At 41.7% G+C, this 19,994-nt stretch overlaps 2 protein-coding genes across 2 annotated transcripts in view; both read right to left on the bottom strand.

Annotated features, from left to right (window-relative positions):
- The window catches only part of LOC307261094 (unconventional myosin-XVIIIa-like), a gene marked incomplete at its 5' end in the record, with an annotated part of 68,932 nt that extends 55,734 nt beyond the window's left edge, over window positions 1-13,198 (bottom strand). The window contains 3 exons of the mRNA XM_080041535.1: window positions 1,417-1,488; window positions 3,779-4,519; window positions 12,221-13,198. Coding sequence (XP_079897661.1) covers window positions 1,417-1,488; window positions 3,779-4,519; window positions 12,221-13,198 — 1,791 coding nt within the window. The remainder of the gene's footprint in view (window positions 1-1,416; window positions 1,489-3,778; window positions 4,520-12,220) is intronic.
- Window positions 13,199-16,273: 3,075 nt separating this feature from the next.
- On the bottom strand, window positions 16,274-17,404 carry LOC307260781 (gap junction delta-2 protein-like; the record flags this gene model as incomplete). Its single annotated transcript, XM_080041096.1, has 1 exon — window positions 16,274-17,404. The coding sequence occupies one exon, from the start codon at window positions 17,402-17,404 to the stop codon at window positions 16,274-16,276; it is 1,131 nt and encodes a 376-aa protein (XP_079897222.1).
- Window positions 17,405-19,994: the final 2,590 nt, after the last annotated feature.

The raw sequence follows: 19,994 nt of genomic DNA, 5'->3' as shown, positions 1-19,994 counted from the left end.
AGGCAGCATTGGTCAAATTAAAGCTACATTGCGTAACATGTGTTGCCCCCATGAGGAATTCTGAGGAATTACAACAACAACACTGTCGGTGCATCTACGTACATGAGGTAAGTCTTTGGTGACTGGTATGGATTGTATACCTTCTGCTGTACATGCATGTTTTTATCAGCAGTAGAATCAACAACTGAAACATTTTGTTGATGCTGATTGAGATCATGTGCCTGTGTCGGGGGGCGACGCCAGTTTGTAAACGCTTACACACTAAGAAGTACAAAGAGAGTTCTGGGGAGCTGGTAGGCTTAATCAAACTTGTGTCAACTCATTTGGCGATCACTTTAATGTAACCAAAATAAGCTATTTACTATTACTAATCTTGTTGAGACCTCTAAAACCTGATCAGGAAGCACTAAATAAATTCTCTTAACCGGCTGGTTACATTCCTATGAACTAAGAATGAACCGCAGAAGGCAGGGTAGGGTTAGAAAGACAAGCGGGCAGCCAAAAACAAAGTAGGGCAGAGTAGAGTCAGTTGAGGAGAAAAAAAAGCTTAGACTGGGGCACTGGACAAGCTAAAGGAGCACGGTGCATACCTGAGTGGATTTGAGGTCTCTGGCACGCTGGCCAAGCAAACAGCAAAGAGGACAGCAGACAGCCAGGCAAGGATCCAATGAGCCACAGAGAGAAGCAGAAAGCATAGAGAAGGAATAACAGGGAAAACTTTGAGAGGAGATATAACCACACTGCCATATAATCAAGCCCTGCCAAAATAAAATTAGAAAACGGGCAAATTTGTTCGTCATTCAGAGCATATAGGTATTTATCTGAACCTGATAGCAAAGCAATTGACCCTAAAGAATGAACAAAAATTAAGAATGTAATGAGCTAGAAAAACAAAGAACTAAAGCTGTTAAATTCATTTATAGAGGTGTACGAGTCAGCTCAAATGCTACAAGGACTCATACTGCCGTCTTGTGTTAGGTAAGTCACATAAAACAAAACTATAAAATGGCATTTACGGATTTAAAATTTGAGATTATAAGACATTTTATCTCCAGTGCATAACAAATATAAGGATTCAGGGAACACAAGATACAGTATGTTTAGACGTGTCCAATGCACACTGCCAATAAAAGCCTTTCTTTTCCTTCTAATCTAACTCTGCAGTCAAATCCATGAATGATGTGTGAGTCACAGAAAAATATGTTGCTCCTGTAAATGGAGACCTATTGGAAAGCTCAGTAGGGACAGCCCGGTGTGGTGGACCAGGGTCACTTTTGGACACATGTCCACCAGCTACTAGGGGAAGCAAGCATTCGGCTCAGGCTGGTCAAGTAACAGCAAATGCAAACCAGAAAGAAAGAAAGAAAGAAAGAAAGAAAGAAAGAAAGAAAGAAAGAAAGAGGGGGGAGGAGTTACATCATTGCCAGCGATGGTGAAGATTCTCTTCACACGCTTGTAATCTTCCTCAGTGGGAATCAGCTTTGGGACCTGGATAGCAGGACCAGCAATTGCAAAAAAATCATAAAGAGCATTCCATTTCAAAAACACAAATGTCAAGTGCTTTTTTTGACGAATCTGAGAAAACGCACACCGTTACGTGTACCTTTCGCAGCAAGACATACACACACCTGTTCATCCGGGGCAGACTGAGCCTTGGGCACTGCGACATGGGACGGCTTACCGTTGGGGCCCACAGGGGGACAAGATGCCTCCTTTACCTTTACACCATATATGCAAATATTCACAGACACATGTGCACACCCACACACACCCACACACACACACAGATGGAAATAACACGGAAAGGAAAGGTGACAATGAGGATGAGGTTTATGTTTCTGCTTTTTATGTTTTCTTCCAACAATGGATTCCATTCAGCGCATGCACAACTAAGCCCCAACTTCAAGGGATGTGTGTTTCCACTAATTGAATTTCCCAATTAATTAAATGGGGAAACGAGTAAGGGAAAATGTCTATTAAAGAAAATTGGATCATTAAGCGCTGCAGCAGCATAATAATGAGAGTTTGAGGCTTTGTTTTGTCACTGGTTACTTGAGCTACAATCAGTTGGAGTAATTAAATGATTTGCCATTGTCACAGCTGAATTCTTTACACAACAGAAACTAAAATCCAAGGAAACTAGGGAGCAGCAACCCGGAATGAAATCATCATGTTTTGTGATTATGCTCTGTAATTGTAGGCAGCTGTGGATCAATAATTCTAGTTCATATGCTGCTGCTGTTTTGCATCCAAGTTATATTTCAAGTTGAGGTTGTGCTGCCAAAAAATTTTTACCGGTTAAAAAAAAATCCTTATCTCTGATTCACCTTTATTTTTAGATGACAGTGAGGTTAAGTCGTGTGTCTATTGTTAGCTCCAGTGGGAGAAGAAAAAGTAAAAATCACTATAGAGTACACAATACATTTCTACGTTCAGCTGACATCTTCATTCTGCCCTTACTGTAATATTGGACACCTGAATATCTCCGCGGAGCCCGTCACAAACACAATATCCCTCGGCAAAAAAAAACACCAGGTGCATTTCTCCTAAAATCGAATCCCTAGCGCCATGGCCAAATACCCAACTGTTCGCCAGATTTCATGGACATCTGTTAATAAAGTGTTCAGATGGCCCCGGCGCTGACACACAGAATGCCAGAGACACTCAATAACAGGACAAGCGCGTAACCTTGTCCCAGGGACGAATCAAAACAAGGGACTATATAAAAAGTATATACAAGTTTGACAGCTGAAAAAGACAACTATTCCTAACATTAATATTAAATATCAAACAACATATAAAGATCATTATCCAAGTACCAGCTCTGAGCTCATGGCCATACATGAACAACTGGGATCTTGGCTTTTAAAATGAGCTGTGTAACTGACAAGAATTACTGGTTCATTTCTTCCATTAAGAATATAATCTGAAGTATTATCGTGGTTTCCCAGAAAGATCTCTAAAAGGTGGAGGGTCTACAGCAGACATAGAACCGCTTCAACACTCTCCCTGACAGTAATGAGTCACAGCTCGGTGCCCAGACAGCTACCACACTATAGAGAGTGCAGGCTATACGAGTGGACCCTCATACCTCACTGATGGAGCCTGATCATGAGCTGTTACATGCACCATGCTTCCCTTCACTAATTCAGCCTGGCTTCATTATATCAATGTTCGTCTATGTCAGAAATCTACAGGGATTTTTCCTTTTGGAGACAACTTTAAAAAAAGAGAGTCATTTTGCTAATCACAAAGATTAAAAGGTGGAGTAACCTATTCTGGAGAATGCTTGTTGTCAAAATCACTTTGTCAAAATCAGCTGTCCATTCTGTGTGCGTGCTGAAAATAAATACTGTGTTAATACACAGCCTAACCTGTGTAAAATGCTATGTAAACAAAGGATATGTAAACATAGGGGGCCCACCATAGCTAGCAACATGTCCAACATGCCCGCACACATATAACGGACAGGTAGCGGATCGTGAGAAGATAGTTAGGTATACTGATTCAGACAAAAACGTAATTTTAGACAACATGTATTCTCCAGAATCTCCTGCACCTTTAAGTCGAGCCTAATTGTAACACGTCATAAGCTAAAGTCATGATGATCCATAATCAAAAAACAAATCAGGGCAAGTTGAAGAAGTCTCTTTCAGGGTGAATCTGATGAGGAGGTTACATGTAGCCTATAAATGAACAGTGATGTCTCTTGTTATCACACCGCATGCTCAACCCAGAGGTTAAATGGCCAAACGTGCACTATTATGTCACCCAGTACCTCGGGTTTCTTAACGGCGAACGAACGGCCCTTTGGGATGAACCCTGCAGGAGGAGCGAGGGGGTCTGACTTTGGGACAGGGATAAACCCTGGAGGTCTTGCCAAGGGATTCTGCTTCTGGGGCATCATTGGGCTGGTTTTCCTGGCTGGGATAAAACCTGTTGGAGGTATCAACAGATTCTGTTTGGGGGCGGGTATGAACCCGGCTGGGGGGGCCAAAGGGTCAGGTTTGGGAGTGGGTATGAACCCAACTGGAGGGGCGAGGGGGTTAGCCTTTGGTGGCGCAGTAGGGGTAGGGGTAGGTGCTGGAGCAGGTGTGGATGTAGATGCAGCCTCCTCTGTATTTTCCATTTCTTTCTCCTCCTCTTCCTTCTGCTCTTCCGCTGCGTCCTCTTTGCGGTCTTGGTTGCGGGTGCGAGGCCTGTGTTCCTTGGTTCTTCCCCTGCCCATTAGACTGGCTAGGCCCATGGAGATATCATCCTTTTCAGGCCTAGTAGGTGCGTTTGTTTTGGGCACAGGGTCTGGAGCAGGGGGGGCGGCACTGGGGGCGGACTCAGCTGGAACCCCCCGTCTCACAACTCTTCTCACAACCCGAATTACATTTTTACCGTCCGAGCCGTCCATGGCAACGTTACTGTTGGACTCTTCAGCTGTTGGTGCAGTTGACTTTGGAGCACTCCCTGTGTCCAGTGGCCCAGGTTTAGTGACTGCCTGAGGAGGTTGACTACTGTCTACATCAGACTGGATATAAAACAAATAGAGCAAGGGAGACAATAGGGGAGATTATTTCCAAGGTCGGTAAAGATAAAACTGTCATTTCAATAGCAGGTACCAGGCTCAGAAACTCCATAATAAAGGGTTAGTCAAAAATGGGTTTAGTGTATTTCCATGTGAGCATCTTGAAAACTTCAAAGCATGCAACGCTCTAACGTTAGTATATGCAATCCTCAGGCCATTTGATTGGACACTTTCAGTCCATTCTAACTTTGAAGTCTATTGGCAAACTGTGGGGAATGTACCCAACACATATGTCAGGCCTAAAGGACGCACACAATGCATTCAGGTGAGAAACACGAAACAATGACTGTATAGTTCCCCAGAAGTCTCATTCCAATCCCTGTATGATTGTAGCATTGGCTGATGAAGACAAGCAGACATGTGTGTCAGACAGTGGGCAGAGAAATGCTCACTTTTGAGAATTAATTGATGGACTACATGGTTAGGAGAAGTCCCTCATTGAAGCCATGCATTAGTCATGTTGTCAAATAAAAAGTAGGTTTCCTGAGAAAAATGAAATCAGCTCTAGCTCAAAGCTGAACTGCATACAGGTAATTGAAGAACTGCATTTTTCATTACCCATTCCAAAATGAAAGATATTGCTAGATAAGGCCTATTGACTTTTCTCTCCTTTAATATTTTAACCACAGCCAAGAAAACGGCTTTCATCGTGTGAATTGAGTGACCAAAACCATGCGGGAGGTGGGGTGAAAAAACACTTACATCTGGCTTACTCACAACTTTAACCTGCACAAAGGGGAAGCAACACAAAAGAAGATCAAACCACACATTCAGAACCAAAGCTTTCTCTCTGGCAACATGAAAGGACATTTTCGTAAAAAAAACAGTAACAGCATGCAGATATGAACAACAACAAAAAAAAACACACACACACACACACAACAGTAAAAGTGAGACTTCCCTTTTGATCCCAGAAGGAAAAACGTGATTTGTACGCCATGGTAAAAGGCCAGAAGTCATGGAACAAGCTCGGCGGCGATGTGGAGAATAAATATATGGGATGATGAAGGAGGAGAAGAAAAAAGAAAAAAGGGACAGCCGGGGAGAGGAGGAGGAGAAGTGTGTGAAGCGATGATGAAGAATGGGATTTTTTATGGGTGAATGGTGGGACACGGTGGACTCGTTCTCCGCACACAACAGGTCATACACCAACAGGGCAGTGGGACCATGCAGCACTGAGGGACAGAACACATAACAATGAAATGCTTTGGCTTTCCTCACACTATACAAGACACAAGTGGGAAAACATGACCATGAAGATGTACACAAACACTGCAAACAGGACTGATGACTGAACTCACATTCATCCGCTAAATGGACACACACTCTCTCAGTCAAATACTATAACAACTACATATAAAGAACCAACCACTTTCAACCTCAGTCGGCAGGCACACTGAAATGATCCCTTTACAATTGGCTTCATTTGCAGTGATGACACAAAATCAATCAGAAGACATAATATGGCTATTACACACACACAACAAACCTAAGTGTTAAGGCCATGAGACAGGAAATAAACAAACCTACTTGTAATTTTCACACTTACACATCGCAACACTTGATCACCAGGCAAACATGCAACTTTGTCAACACCTGTCACAACTTTTCATTCACAATTTAAACCAATAATTGGCCTTTCTTTACTCAATGAGAGGACGCGGCAAACACAACTGGTGTGTCAACATGTTACACAGTCTGTGGCCCTGCTTTCATCAGCGTCCACTCCTCCTATAAATAGTTTCAGCAGCATATAGGGGGGCCATTCTGAGACCGCCACATTGGAACTGCTAGCATGTACACTGTGAGCAGCAGATCTCACCGCTCGCCACACACACACACACACACACACACACACACACACACACACACACACACACACACACGAAGCCATTACCTTTCTCTATAGGCCTGGTTAACCTTCCAGTATTGTCCCCAGAGTGGTGCAGTCAGTCAGTTGTATAGAGCCCTGGGTCTGTGAGTAGCATAGGCTCACTAGAACTGAGTGAATGTGTGTGGGTGGGGTGGGGAGGAGGCAGTCTCGAGGGCTGGGTCACAGTAAAGCTGCTGGTCTGAGGAGTGTTAGAGGGTTGTAATGTGAGAGGAGCTGGGGTAGAGGGGGATAGAAGAGGGTCAGCTGCTGAGATACAGACAGGCTATAAATAGGAATTTTGCACAACCACATCAATTAACTCAGCCACTTTTGCCCTGTCACTCTCCTCCCCTGACAACCGGCTGGCGACAGGAAGGGGAATCAGTGAGGTAGTGGCCGACCTCAGGTGACGTGCATAATGCTGTTTACATGTGTAGCGGAGCACAAAGACTACGAAAGTGTAATTAAGAGATTGAGAGATGATACAAGTGGGAAATGCAACAATTTCTTACTTCAAATACTTTCTAAATGAAATGACTGTTACACAGTGACAGGTTGAGTAACAACTTTGGCCGTGAGGAATACACTCTATTATTCACACAAATCACTTGTATAGTCCATAAAAAAAGTCTATCTCTGCAGCTATAAGAGAGTGATGCACAAATCAGGATGGATTAACATGTAAACACGTGCAAATAATAGAACAAGTGTTTGTATACAGTCTATGGTGTTAAAGTATTATTTAATGCAATGCCACATCTTTATGATTTGTGGAAGGCATGTTCCTCACCATCTCCTTTACACCACAAGAGGGAGCTATAAACTAATGTAAAAAAAAATCCCCAATTTCACAGTGGGGGGGGATCTGCTTAAGCACACAACTGACCTCGATTCTAGATGCTGTATTGTTTTGGCGACAAACCTCTATAAAACAACAAGTCATGCCTTTAAACCAGTTGGGTATAAACATGCGTAAAAGGTGAGTTGCTTGGAGGTAAGAATTCAGTTCATTGGTGCCAGGAGTGTAGCCACAGAAAGACAAAACAGAACTGTATCAAGAGGCTTGGTCTGGAAGGAATTAGATCATCCAATCTTTTCGCAAATTTTTTTTCCTCTTCATAAAGTCATTGCCAGTTTAATTGATCAAATAGCCAGTGCCTTTGGATAAAGTGCAAGTGAAATTGGGTGTTGGTTGCACTTATTCATTCAAAATCAGGCACAAACGCAACTTTTTTTCTCTATTTAAATTGGAATGTGCATGCAAATTGAGCCGTCCAGCAAAAAAATATATATATAATCTGCTTTGAGGTATTTCCTTCTCATGGTATACTCAGAGGCTCATGTATTAACAGCAAGACCCAGCCAAACACACACACACACACACACACAGTCTAGCTGATCTATCTAGCACAGTTTGCTAATCCTCAGAGTCAGTTACTGGGACACAGCCCCATGTCTGCTGTTTGTCTACACATGGTTAGTGCAGACCAAAGATTAGGGACTCTATACGCCATAATCAGTGCTGATTCCGTCCCAGTTATACCCTCCAAATCTCCAATACTATGAAATCTGTTTGAATCCTGTTGTAAATTGCCGTGTAGTGTAGTCTTATGACATATGTGCTTTAAACAAATACACTGAAATGATTGGTTTGTCCACATTAATGATCTGTTAATTCTATTTCTTGTTTTCCCCCCCCCAAAAAAAAATCAGGCAGAAATTCCGGAGAGATCTGAACGATGGCCATGCTTTGGGGACTGAGAGCAGAAATGAATGATGGGACATCATATGCTGCCTGGAGTCCTTTAGAAATTCCGGGATGTGACCCAGATTTGCAAATCAGAACTTATTTTGGAAACTAGGCCACACAGGCATGATTTAGGAGCAGCAAACTTCAGGTGTGATTTCACCTGGGCTTCATGTGCTTCAAACTACAGGCAGAATAGTCACAGTTACTCATTGTACAAGAGGTCAGTCAGCGCTTGGAACTCTAAGAAACTGTGTGTGTGTGTGTGTGTGTGTGTGTGTGTGTGTGTGTGTGTGTGTGTGTGTGTGTGTGTGTGTGTGTGTGTGTGTGTGTGTGTGTGTGTGTGTGTGTGTGTGTGTGTGTGTGTGTGTGTGTGTGTGTGTGTGTGTGTGTGTGTGTGTGTGTGTGTGTGTAAGGGCAAAATTTATATATTCAATTAAGATTTATGTAAAAAAATTGCATTTTCATAGTCTCTATCATGAACCATACAACTGTATCCTGGGAAGCCCCGCCTCTTTCTAATCCAGGCATGTGCTAATAGGTTCTGCTACCGTAGCATCCCCACAATGCAATGGATAGCAGAGGGGGGTGATATAAATGGTGAGCTTAAGGAAGCGATTACTCCATTTGCTAATTTCCTACTGATAAAAAGTGTCTGTGTCTGGGCAGCAGAAAGACAGGAAATGCATGGGATCAGAGATGAGCAACACAGGGATATTAGATTAAATATTTGGGAACATCAGGTCAGCCAAGGGCCACCCTGAAACTCAGTTGTATTAAATGTAACCGGGTCAAAAGAGTTTAGCCTTTTCTTGTTTGTCGTTATTCTGGCATCTTCTTCCTACTATGTTTATACATTTAAAAAAAGAGAAGTGCTGACAGTTTGGATGACTGACAATTCATAAACTACAAAATGACCGCATTTAAAAAGGCACTTACTTTCAAAGGAAGTGATAAGAGTTTAAAGTAATTGTAAAGACATAGATATGTGCTCATTGTTAAATATGCGAGTAAAAGTTATCAAAATCAATGTCAATTCAGATGTGGCAAATAAACCAAGTAGCTATAGGTGTAGCCTACAATACCAACAAAGACACTAACCAGTTCAAGCCTTTTTGGCAACAGTGACTCGTTAAGATTGCGCTACAAACGTGTAGCATCTCCACTTGGTTTCATAATGCCTCTGACTAATTGATTTACCTCGACCAGCTGAACAAATTCAAAATGGTCTGAGAGCGCCCTTTCCCTTCAGAATGTCTGTGAGATAACAATGAGCAGAGACAGGGTATAATCACAGCCCCTCTTAAACACTCTACACCTGCTCATTTGCAGTACTTGTACTAACTGAACAGATGCATGGTATATATATGAGCACTCACTTGTTTAGATACACAGAATCAGTCACTCCTAAGTTTCCACACAATGTTGTTTCGAGCTTTAACTTTTAATTCTTCAAATCATACCCCCTGGTAAAACCTAAACCTTGGAATCCCCACATACACATGATATGCATACTCACACATTCTGGGGGCAAATGTCCATTACATTTAGTCATGGTTATTGATTGGTCTAAAATGTTTGGTCTTCTATGATGAAGAGATTACAGTGAAACAGGAAAGACACTGAAAGCTTTGGAAGCAGAACAGAAGTGATAAAAAAAAAACAGAAGGATAGTTGTCCTGTGTAGTACTTCATGTACTGTGGACTGTGGCTGCCACCCAATGGACAAAAGGTTCATGTGCTCAGCAGCGCATACTTTGCCAAGCCATGACATCATTTCATTTATGTTTTGGAATCAAATGGAGGCACATTTCAAATTCGTTTGACTTGAGAATGGATTGGCTGCTGCACCTTTGAATGGCATATAAATATATAAAGCATAAAGAGACAGCAGACATGAGGGAGATCATTTGTTCAACTGATACCCACCACCTGTATGTTTAGTTAAATATCAGCTTTCTTATTTATGTATCCACACATCATTCCAGAAATGTCACACATCACCGCTGGTTGCCTGGTAACCTCATAGTGATGACAAGACTCCAGGAAGTCACTGAACGCAGCCAAGAAATGGCACATTAACCCAGAACATCAACTAGATAGAAATGCCAAAGCACAGATAGAGATGCCATGCCACAATTTTATTTGAGAGGTGCTGACAGGCAGAATGTTTTAGACAGAGTTAGCTAGGTGGTATCCTACTGTTCTCAGTGTTTTATGCCAAGCTATACGCTAACAGGCTCTTGAGTTTAGCTTTAGCTATAGCAGGCAAAGATGAGAGTGGTATTTAACACCTCATCTGGCACTCGGTACAAAAGGCAAATAAGATAATGTACAACGATTTTCTTCCAACCTGGATATCAATTCAGCCGACATGTAAAATAGGCTCATGCTTCACATACGGTCCGATCTAGATCTAGAATCCAGATCTTATTATAACCACCTATAAATAGTGCTGTTGGTTTGTGGGTCACGCTTACACTAGCTTTCTGATTTTCTTTCTGAAAAAAAAGGCAGTCTGTGGCTGTGCATACGTTCACTTTTACAGCTAAGAGCACATGTTCCCACCTGCTGTTTTACAGTGCACAACAATTGTGACATACCAATTACTTTCTCAATTAAAATGTGATCTCTAATGGCCCTTTTCCTCACTCACAACATGGAACGATACATGCATACATACATTGCCATTTACAAGCAAGTCCTTATCTTGTAATGATTATGCTGGGGCTTTTAATAAAAACAGTATATTTAAATGTTTTTCTAATTTTTTTGATTGCAGAATTTTAAAAAACCTACACACTGTAGATATTTTTATTGGTATGCAAAAGTGAATTACATTAGTGATGTGATGTACCTCATATATCAATATATAAAGTAAGTGCAGCAAAATGTTTAGTGGATGGCAAAATTATGTTTTTATGTTGGAATGAATCACTTGAGTGTCACAAGTAATGTTGTTATTTTCCAATGCAATGACAACAAAGGTGTTCTGATCCTGATTCTGATAACAGCAGCCTATACTTCAAAGCCCTAACCTGAAACAAAGTGATTGTCTCCCACTGTCCAAACTCTACTACCACAAAAATGAAACACATCAGAAAGCTCTGATCCAGGTGCGTGTTGTGCCGGCTAATAAAGAGTTTAACTTGATGCTCCTCTACTTGTTGCCCACATGCTTATCCAAGCGAAGCGAACTGAATGGGCGGCCAGCCAAGTCTTACGAGACCATATGGCCATGGGGCTGTGGTGGCGTTTGGGCCGTTGTTTCCTTCAGCGTCCTATTGTTTGGTGTCAAAGGACTCGGGGGTGGGGGGGAGGAATGGGGGAGGGAGGGTGGGATTATATATACACCAGAACACATTTTCTCTTTCAAAACACACACACAAACACTCCCCCATACATGCACGCACAAAAGCACATTACCACTGTCATTATGCTTTCCCATTCATGGTCCAGACATCTTTAATCCACTATATGGTGGTGCCAGAACCAGATACTTTGAAGAAAGAAACACCAAAAATTAGAAAGAAAAAAAAAAGGTTGGCACGCACTTCAATTGAAGGTGGTGATGACCTTTAGCCCAAGTATAGCTACATGTATTTTTTTAATAATACAGATCCAGAGCAGCAGAACAATACAAACTCTGTATCTCTGTGTGATGCAAATAATAATTAGAAAAATTTCAGCCAACAAACAGTAGCATTTTCAGATGTAATCGCTTCTAGAAATGTATGTACGCGATTGCATTGAAAAAACGGAATCAGAAAATGTGGATCTAGGGGGTCGCTCGTGGTGTAGTGGTTAGAGCGCCTGCCCATAGAGGCTCAGTCCTCAGAAGCAGCAGACCACAGCTTCAAATCCGGCCCTCTCTGCATGTCATTCACCTCTTCCCCATTTTAGCCTCTATATCTCCACACTGTCTATTAGACTATAAAAAAGCCACTAAAAAAAAAGAAAGGAAATGTGGGTCTACAGTATTGACTCAGTGGACTGAAAACGATTCATCATCAGTTCTACTTACCTCAATGACTTCTTTGGGCGAGTCTTCAGTGTTCCTCAGCCAGCTGCGGTTCAACTCGCTCAGCTCCAAGATGGTCTGCACCTTTAGCCGGACCGACTCTCCGGACTGACGTATCATCTCCACGATCTCATCCCTGGCCTTGTTCTCCACGTTGGTTCCGTTGATTTCCACCAGCCTGTCTCCTGGCACCAGGCCCAAAGCCAAGTCCTTGGTTCCTGACCCTGGTTCTGCAAAGTGTACCAGACGTCGAAAAACCTCTCCATCTGGCTGCCTGTCCAGCATGGTGGTCCTCCGCAAAGAGAAGCCAAAATCCCCGGTTTTGCGGCGCTGTAGCTCAAGCTCCCTAGGGTCTGGTATCGGCGGTGCAACGAGCTCGGGCAACTGAAGGTCCACACCAGGGAAGGTCTTCTCCACCATCTCGGGAATGCAAACCACGTAATTGGTGCATTTTGGGTTGTGCGAGTGGTGGGACTTGAAAGCAGACCTAGTCCAGTTTTGCCTTGGATGATCTGAAACCTCCGAGGTGCCGTCCTCTGCCATCTTCTGGGAAAAAGTCACGTGCTTCTGGCCTACCACGGAATTCATCCGGGCAAGTTCCCCAAACTTGGCTGCTCTCTCCTTAACAGAGCCGCGTTGGTGCTCCAATTCGGTTCCTGTCATGTTCTCGCCAGAGGAACTTGTGCTCATTTGTCCAACATCCTGCTCCAGGGTGTGGGGAAGGTGTTCCACTTCCAGGTCTGTCAGGCTGATCTCCATGTTGCCAGCCACTTTAATGGGGATAGGACTAGAGATCTCCAACCTGCTCCTGGAATCCTTCTTAGAACCTCTGTTGAGGTTGAAGAAGCCCCTACGTATGCTCATCTCTTCCAGGCTCTTCAACTCGGCCTGGGACATGCGCTCTTTCTTATCTTTCTTCTCCTTCTTTCCCAGGTCCTTTTCTTTCTCCTTCTCCTTGTCTTTCTTAATCAGGTGAAACATGCTTGAACTTCTCAGTAATCTTTTTGTACCAGTCTGAATGCCTTACTGCGAGCAAAGTGTCCCCTTCATAGGTGGGCATCTCAGAGTAGACGGAATCTACAGAAGTTTCCAACCTATGATGTCATCTGTATGGATGGAGAAAGAGAGAAGAAGACACAATTAAGGAAACATATTTGCAGAGAGCTTAATAGAATGTATTGATTCAATATTGTTTAATCATGCACATCTGTAATGGCTTAGTATGACAGATGTACAAAGGAAATCCCAGAATAGTCAATTCTTTATAGATTGCCTTTTTATTAATATTTTATGCATATATTTTTTTTTCACTCAATGTTGTATGTTGCTTATGTTCATTGGTCTTTATTTACAGAATATCACATTGGCTTTTATAAAATTGGTCAGTGTCCATGTAACAACATCATAAATATATCCGCAAAATAAGGCACATCAGTCCTTTGGGTTCATAGTCCTGCTATATATAAGCCAATCATTTTAAAGATTTACATTTAAAACAGTCTTCCTTACTAAATCTCTTGGTTGCAACTATTAAACACATTTGATCAATTTACAAACGCAAAATCATGTCATAACTCCTTTGTGGTTTTTTTACATTCAAAGTGTCAACAAACAACCATTTCAATCAGAAGAAAAAGAATACCATGTCCACTTCACCCATTGATGCATTACAGTCTCAACAAAGGACACATTGACATAGATATGGGATTTTTTTCAGTTCAGTCCTACACACACACACACACACACACACACACACACTGACACATCATGCCAATACTGTTGAAGTCGCCCTACATACAGACACTGTTTGGGAGAGATTTGACCTCACCTGTCATCCTGTCAAGTGCTCTGCATCACCATTAAAAGTGATGTAGAAAACGTGTGCACGAGATTCTCCATCGAAGCATGCAGTAGTAGGCATAGCCTTTGTGTTCAACTCACAAACAGTAAATTCGCACTTAATCCACACTTAATCACGTCTACTGAGATCAGAAAGGCATGAGAAATAGCCGACCGAAATTACAAACAATTTACACTTCTGGGACTATTCTCATATGCCGTTTAGCTGTTCGCAGGAGATGAGAATAACAAGTCTTGATATTTAGCTTTACTGAACTTACTTGACACATGCGATATCTCGGTTGTTGCTGGTCCACATAGCTCGGCTGTAATGCTCTCCCTTTAAGCTGCTTTGCCCTCATTCTGAAGCACCGGTGGCCTTAGGGATCACTTTCAGTGGGCTAGAGAGTGTGGAATTGTCATGCATGTAAAACAACACACAGTTAACGCTATCAGCAGATATGACAGTCGCTTACCTGTATTTTGCCCGCGAATGACCGCATTGTTGTCTTGTTTTAAGTTTTCAGGATTTTCTTCCTTGAGATTGACAGCAGGTGCGAGAAATGTAGGTGCTTGTGATGCCTTCAAACACTTACTGTAAACTCAGAAATGAGAAATTACAACCAATTTTTTTTAATAACAATTATTATAATATTTTATAAAAATGGCAGTTAGTATTCACATGTATATTAACCAATGTATATTTATGGACGAATGCTTCAAATTATAATGCGACAATTGATCTTGAATCCGTGTAACCTAGGCTATAGAAGAACACTACAAAAAAGAATAAGCCTAGTTATCAAAAAAAAAAAAGCCTTTATTTTAATGTGATGTATCCGTCTTTATGTGTAACGTGAGCACATTGTGCCAGATTTAGCCTTTTACATGGTATTGGGGCTTAAACTTCTCTGAAGTGCAATAATTCCAACAGCACCCGAAGGCAGCACCGGCGTAAACCGAACAGCAGTGACCTCTCCTGGTATTTTGTTCTTACTGGAATACATAATAGTACAGGCACAGGGGTTTTTATTTGTTAGTTCTCACTTTATTTTAGCCTTTGGTAATGGATGTTGATTTGTTGTATGTGTTTGTGTGAGGCTAGCCCCAGTTTGTGCTTCTTATGTTAATACTTTAAAGAATGTTGCATATTCTAGTCCAATTAGTTTTTTATTTAATTTTTTATTATGGGATATAATAGAAAAATTAACAGTTAGCAAGCAGGTATTACAGATATGTCTGGCCAAATCAAAGAAAACCAAGCCATTTATCCCACTCAGAGCAGCCTTATGTACAATTTGCACACCATTGACACCATTTTGGTTGACAAACATATACGTAGACTTCCAAACCAATGCATAGCCTCTGTGCATCGCTGTGTAACAGGCAAGCTAAGTATAAAGTTGCTGATTTTTAAACTCATTATATTACCAAAGAATACTATTTCTTCAACACGTGTAGTGTGAGTGTAGTAGGTATACATCACAGAAAATACATTGATTTGACAATATTCAAAGCGACATATTTCATAAAATGCTGCACTATATTGAGATCGGTGCTTCTGTACACAAGGTAAACCAAGAAAAGTCAACAAACCGCATCATCTCCAAATCATTCCAAAATACCAGCTTCTTAACGATCAGAGCTCTTGTACTGGTGAGTTTTTTTCTGAGCCTAAAAACAAATATAATGAATCAGTCACAATATCTCCTTGAAATGAAATCAATCATTTTAATAATTCAATAATTCAAAGCTTACTTAAAGGTGCACTTTGCAGTTTCAGAGGAGGGGGTTTTGTTTACATTTGCAGAGCCTGCAGTCAGTTTACAAAGCACATTTACTTTATGTGTCATTTTTACTATTAAATTATCATTATACATAAAAAAAATATATTTTGAGGCACCAGGAACCAAATGAAAGACTATGTGTTTGTAAATGAATCTGTGGACACTGCTGCTGTAAACAACAACAGTGAAACGGTAACCTTCCGGGTAGCTTTCTTACTCGAAACAGTGTTCCAGGGACGCAAATTCCCTGCGGGTAAAGTTTGTTTATTCAGTTATAAGAATACACCTTAGAAAATATTCAATTCTCTGACACACCCAAAAGTTTCATAGTGCATCTTTAAACTGATCCATCCTGAAAAGTTGTTGATGCCAGTCAATTTCAAGATATACAAGCACAGTCATTGATAAAAAATAATAATAATTAAATAATTTACAGCCATGACTTTTTGCCCCTTCCTATTTTGGCCAAATTGTGCAGTCTGGTCTTGGTGCGCTCCTTTTCGTCAGGATTTCTCTTGGAGGTACACTCCAGCGTAGAGTCCGTCTCAAAGGAGATGGCCGGGGCCTGGTTTGAGCCGCAGCCACTGCCCTTGTCCCGGGACATTGCAGAGGTGGTCTGCAGGACGACCCTGCCTCGTAAGGAGTGTTTGAGCTCCAGCAACAGCGGGTTGTTGTCCGAATACAAATCCACGGGCCTCACTGGATCCCTATCCGTATCGCAGCATGTACAGCAGGCCGAGAACAACACTCTGAAAATGTAAATCCAGCCCAGGTAATGCAGCTCCACAATGTTCAAGATGAAGCAACCCAGACTGACGCTGAACATGAAGTTGAGGAAAATGGTCTTCTCCGTGGCTCGGGACACGAAGCAGTCCGTCCTGTTGGGACAGGGGTAGGTTTCACAGCGGAAAAGGTGTGGCACTTCAAATCCAAACAGGTAATACTGCCCGATGAGGAATATTATCTCCATGATGGAGCGCAGCAAGACATGTATGATGTAGATGAGTAGCACTTGACTGGAGAGTTGGGTTGGGTCCTTCCCTACTACCTCCCTGGTATCTTCCTCCAACTGGCCCTTCTCCTCACACTCGCCCCTCACCTGTGAGCTCCAGCCCTCGGTGCTATAGGTGGTGTTGTAAGGACTGCCAGCTTCCATCGACGTCTCCAAATCTCCTCCCATGTGGCTGTCCCCTTCGAGTGGAGCTGAGGACCTGGGTATCACTTCGACCTTGGTGGGATCCTCTATCTTCTCATTCTTGGTGATTTTCTGCAAGACGTAGACAATGTAGAAAATGGAAGGCGTGGAGACGAGGACAATCTGGAAGACCCAGAAGCGCAGGTGTGAGACGGGAGCGAAGGTGTCGTAGCAGACATTGTTGCATCCGGGCTGTAGGGTGTTGCAGGTGAACTTGGACTGCTCGTCGCTGTACACTGCGTCCCCCACCAACGCCACCAGTAAGATGCGGAAGATGAGCAGCATGGTCAGCCATATCTTGCCGATGACCGTGGAGTGGTTCTGAACCTCCGTTAGGAAGCGGCCAAGAATGGACCAGTCTCCCATTTCTGTGGAAAGACAAATAGTGTCACTATTCACAGGAGACGGAAAGAAGGTCCTTTTAGTGATAACTGAATCATAATCAATCTGACATGGCCCAAACTCAGAAGTCTCAGGCTACCGAAGAAGCAGGTGCATGACACCAGATGTATAATATGCAAATATGTATAACTTTCACAATTTGTCTAACTAATTATTGACCCACCATACCCCAAAAATAAGGTCAACATATAATAGATTTCACATTATGTCATCGACTCATAATAAAGCTAAAGTGCGTAACTTCTGTTGTCCCTGTGAGGAATCCTGAGTTATTACAACAACACTGTCATCTACATGAGGTAAGCCTTCGGTGATCGCGCATGGATTTTATTCCTTCGAGGTTTTTCCTTAGCAGTAGAATCAACAACTAAAACAATGCGTGGGCTCTTCTTAGGATTTGTCTGAGCTCCTAATCCAGTGTCAGTGGGCTAAACCATTTTTTAACGATGCCATACTAAGAAATAAAGTGAGAGTTTTGATGTAGCCGATAAAGGTGTTAATCAACTTTTTGTCAACTCATTTGGCAATGGCTTGAGTGTAACATTCATTTGTATGGAGAAAGTTACGAACTACAGCTTTAATATGTTACTATTCACAGTGGATTCAGGCAAAAGGATAATCTGTTTAAAATATAATCAAATGTAGTTTATATGTGACCACATAAGAAAACATACTGCATCAAGCTCTAAACGACCAGCAGTTTCTAATGGTCGAGAAAAAAAAATGTGTTGTGAGAAACCATGTTCTATAACACAACATTTGTTTTTTAAAATGCCATTTTATACAAATGAATACTCAAACTATACTACTAAATCAAGAATCCATTGATTAATTCAAGCATTAATGGTGAAAAGTATCTTATAAAAAAGATAACAAACTAAAACATGAACCACATCTATGATATTCATTACGTTGTCCTGTCCTGGACAAAAGCTTACCTTTGGAGAATCTGAGTGGTCTTTATCCAAAGCCGGAAAAATATCACAGGAAGCAATCTGCATAACTGTATTTTCAAGTGAAGCCCGTTGCTGGATGTTATCGTGTCTTTTTAGCTGGATGAGGTGGAGAATGGGCTGACCCCACATATTCCCTAACTCTAACTGAAACGTTCATTGCGCTGTATGTGAATAAAGGCTTTCAATGTACAGTGGGACAAAGATGGAAATGTACAATGGGGGCACCTTCCCTGAACAGCCATTCACGGGCGAGCAGAGGGTTCAAAGAACCTACTGGAAAGAGTGTGCACAATACTGATTCAAGCACGGATCTGTGTCCACTTTGAATTTCAGAGCTAAAACACAGGTCTAGTGTCCCACAAGATTTTCGTACTTTGCTTCAAGTATAGGCACATGTACTAACTGTTTGTTGTGGAGGAAAAGAATATACTTCAAATCGTATTCATAAATGTGAACACTAGCCATTCTTTCTGTCACTGTCTAGTGAAATAGTGTGAAATAATGGCATTTATTTGCAAAAACTAATGATAACATTTTACTATTTAGCAAGTTGTTGGTGGTTCTAGAGGGATATATCACACTAACTGGGCTCGAGAGACTAACACTTGTGAACTTAAAATGCATTTAGTGTTTGGATTTGGATTGTATATATTGTTAGTTTGTTTGTCTTTAGCTGTATACAGTTTAGAAGAAAAAATGTACTTCATTTGAGATAATGTGATAACTGTGCACTGTCAGCCCCTGTGTAATTGTTATGTTATTGTGTATGATTCTGTGGGAGTTATTTTAATCTATGATTCTTTTGTCATGATTGTTTGTCATGCTTCTTGCTACTAGGAGTGCATTGTGTATATTATCCGGTGCTGCAAAGCAATCCGGGCCCTGTTGTTTTGGTGACACCCAGGTGATGATCTGACTATAAACAGCACTCCTTTGCTGTTTTAAAGGTGGAGTCCGTGAATCTGGAAAATGAATGCTTGTTGTCAAAATCGACTACCTGTCCGTACTGTGTGTGTGTGTGTGTGCTGAATAAAATCTTGTGTCCATGAACTGGTATGTTAACAAAGGGTGTGTTAACAAATGGGGGCACTGTAGCTATAGCAACATGCACGTTTACAGAGCCTAGGCTGTGTATTAACACTGGATTTTCATTTCAGTGCAAACACAGTAAGGATACGTACAGATCGGAGATATTCTATATTATTGGTTGAGGGAACTTTATGTTGACAATCGTTTTTCAGAATCGCTGACTCCACCTTTGAGGCTGATTTTTGTATCCACATAGGCTTATAATCGGAAGGTTTATGTTAGGTTTATCTTCTATACAAAACAATGAAGGGAAAGGGAAATAGCTTGCATACAGTAGGCCTATGTGCCCAGCTGGATCTGAATGAAAGATGTTCGAATGACATATGTTTAAGTTATCAGAGCCCCAATTGGACCGCCCGTGGTCCTGATGAAGGTCATCTGGCATGGTCTACTGTTCTTGTAACTTTAGATGCTCTGCACTGTTTTCTTAGCTGCCTTACTACAAGGTTGAAGGTGTCATTTGATCACAGACAGGCTTCCTGTATTGGTAATGTTGTCAGCCTGCATCT

The sequence above is a fragment of the Ammodytes marinus genome (genome assembly GCF_949987685.1).
Source record: "Ammodytes marinus genome assembly, chromosome: 14".
Lineage (NCBI taxonomy): Eukaryota > Metazoa > Chordata > Actinopteri > Uranoscopiformes > Ammodytidae > Ammodytes > Ammodytes marinus.
This window is presented reverse-complemented; position numbering and strand designations above follow the sequence as displayed.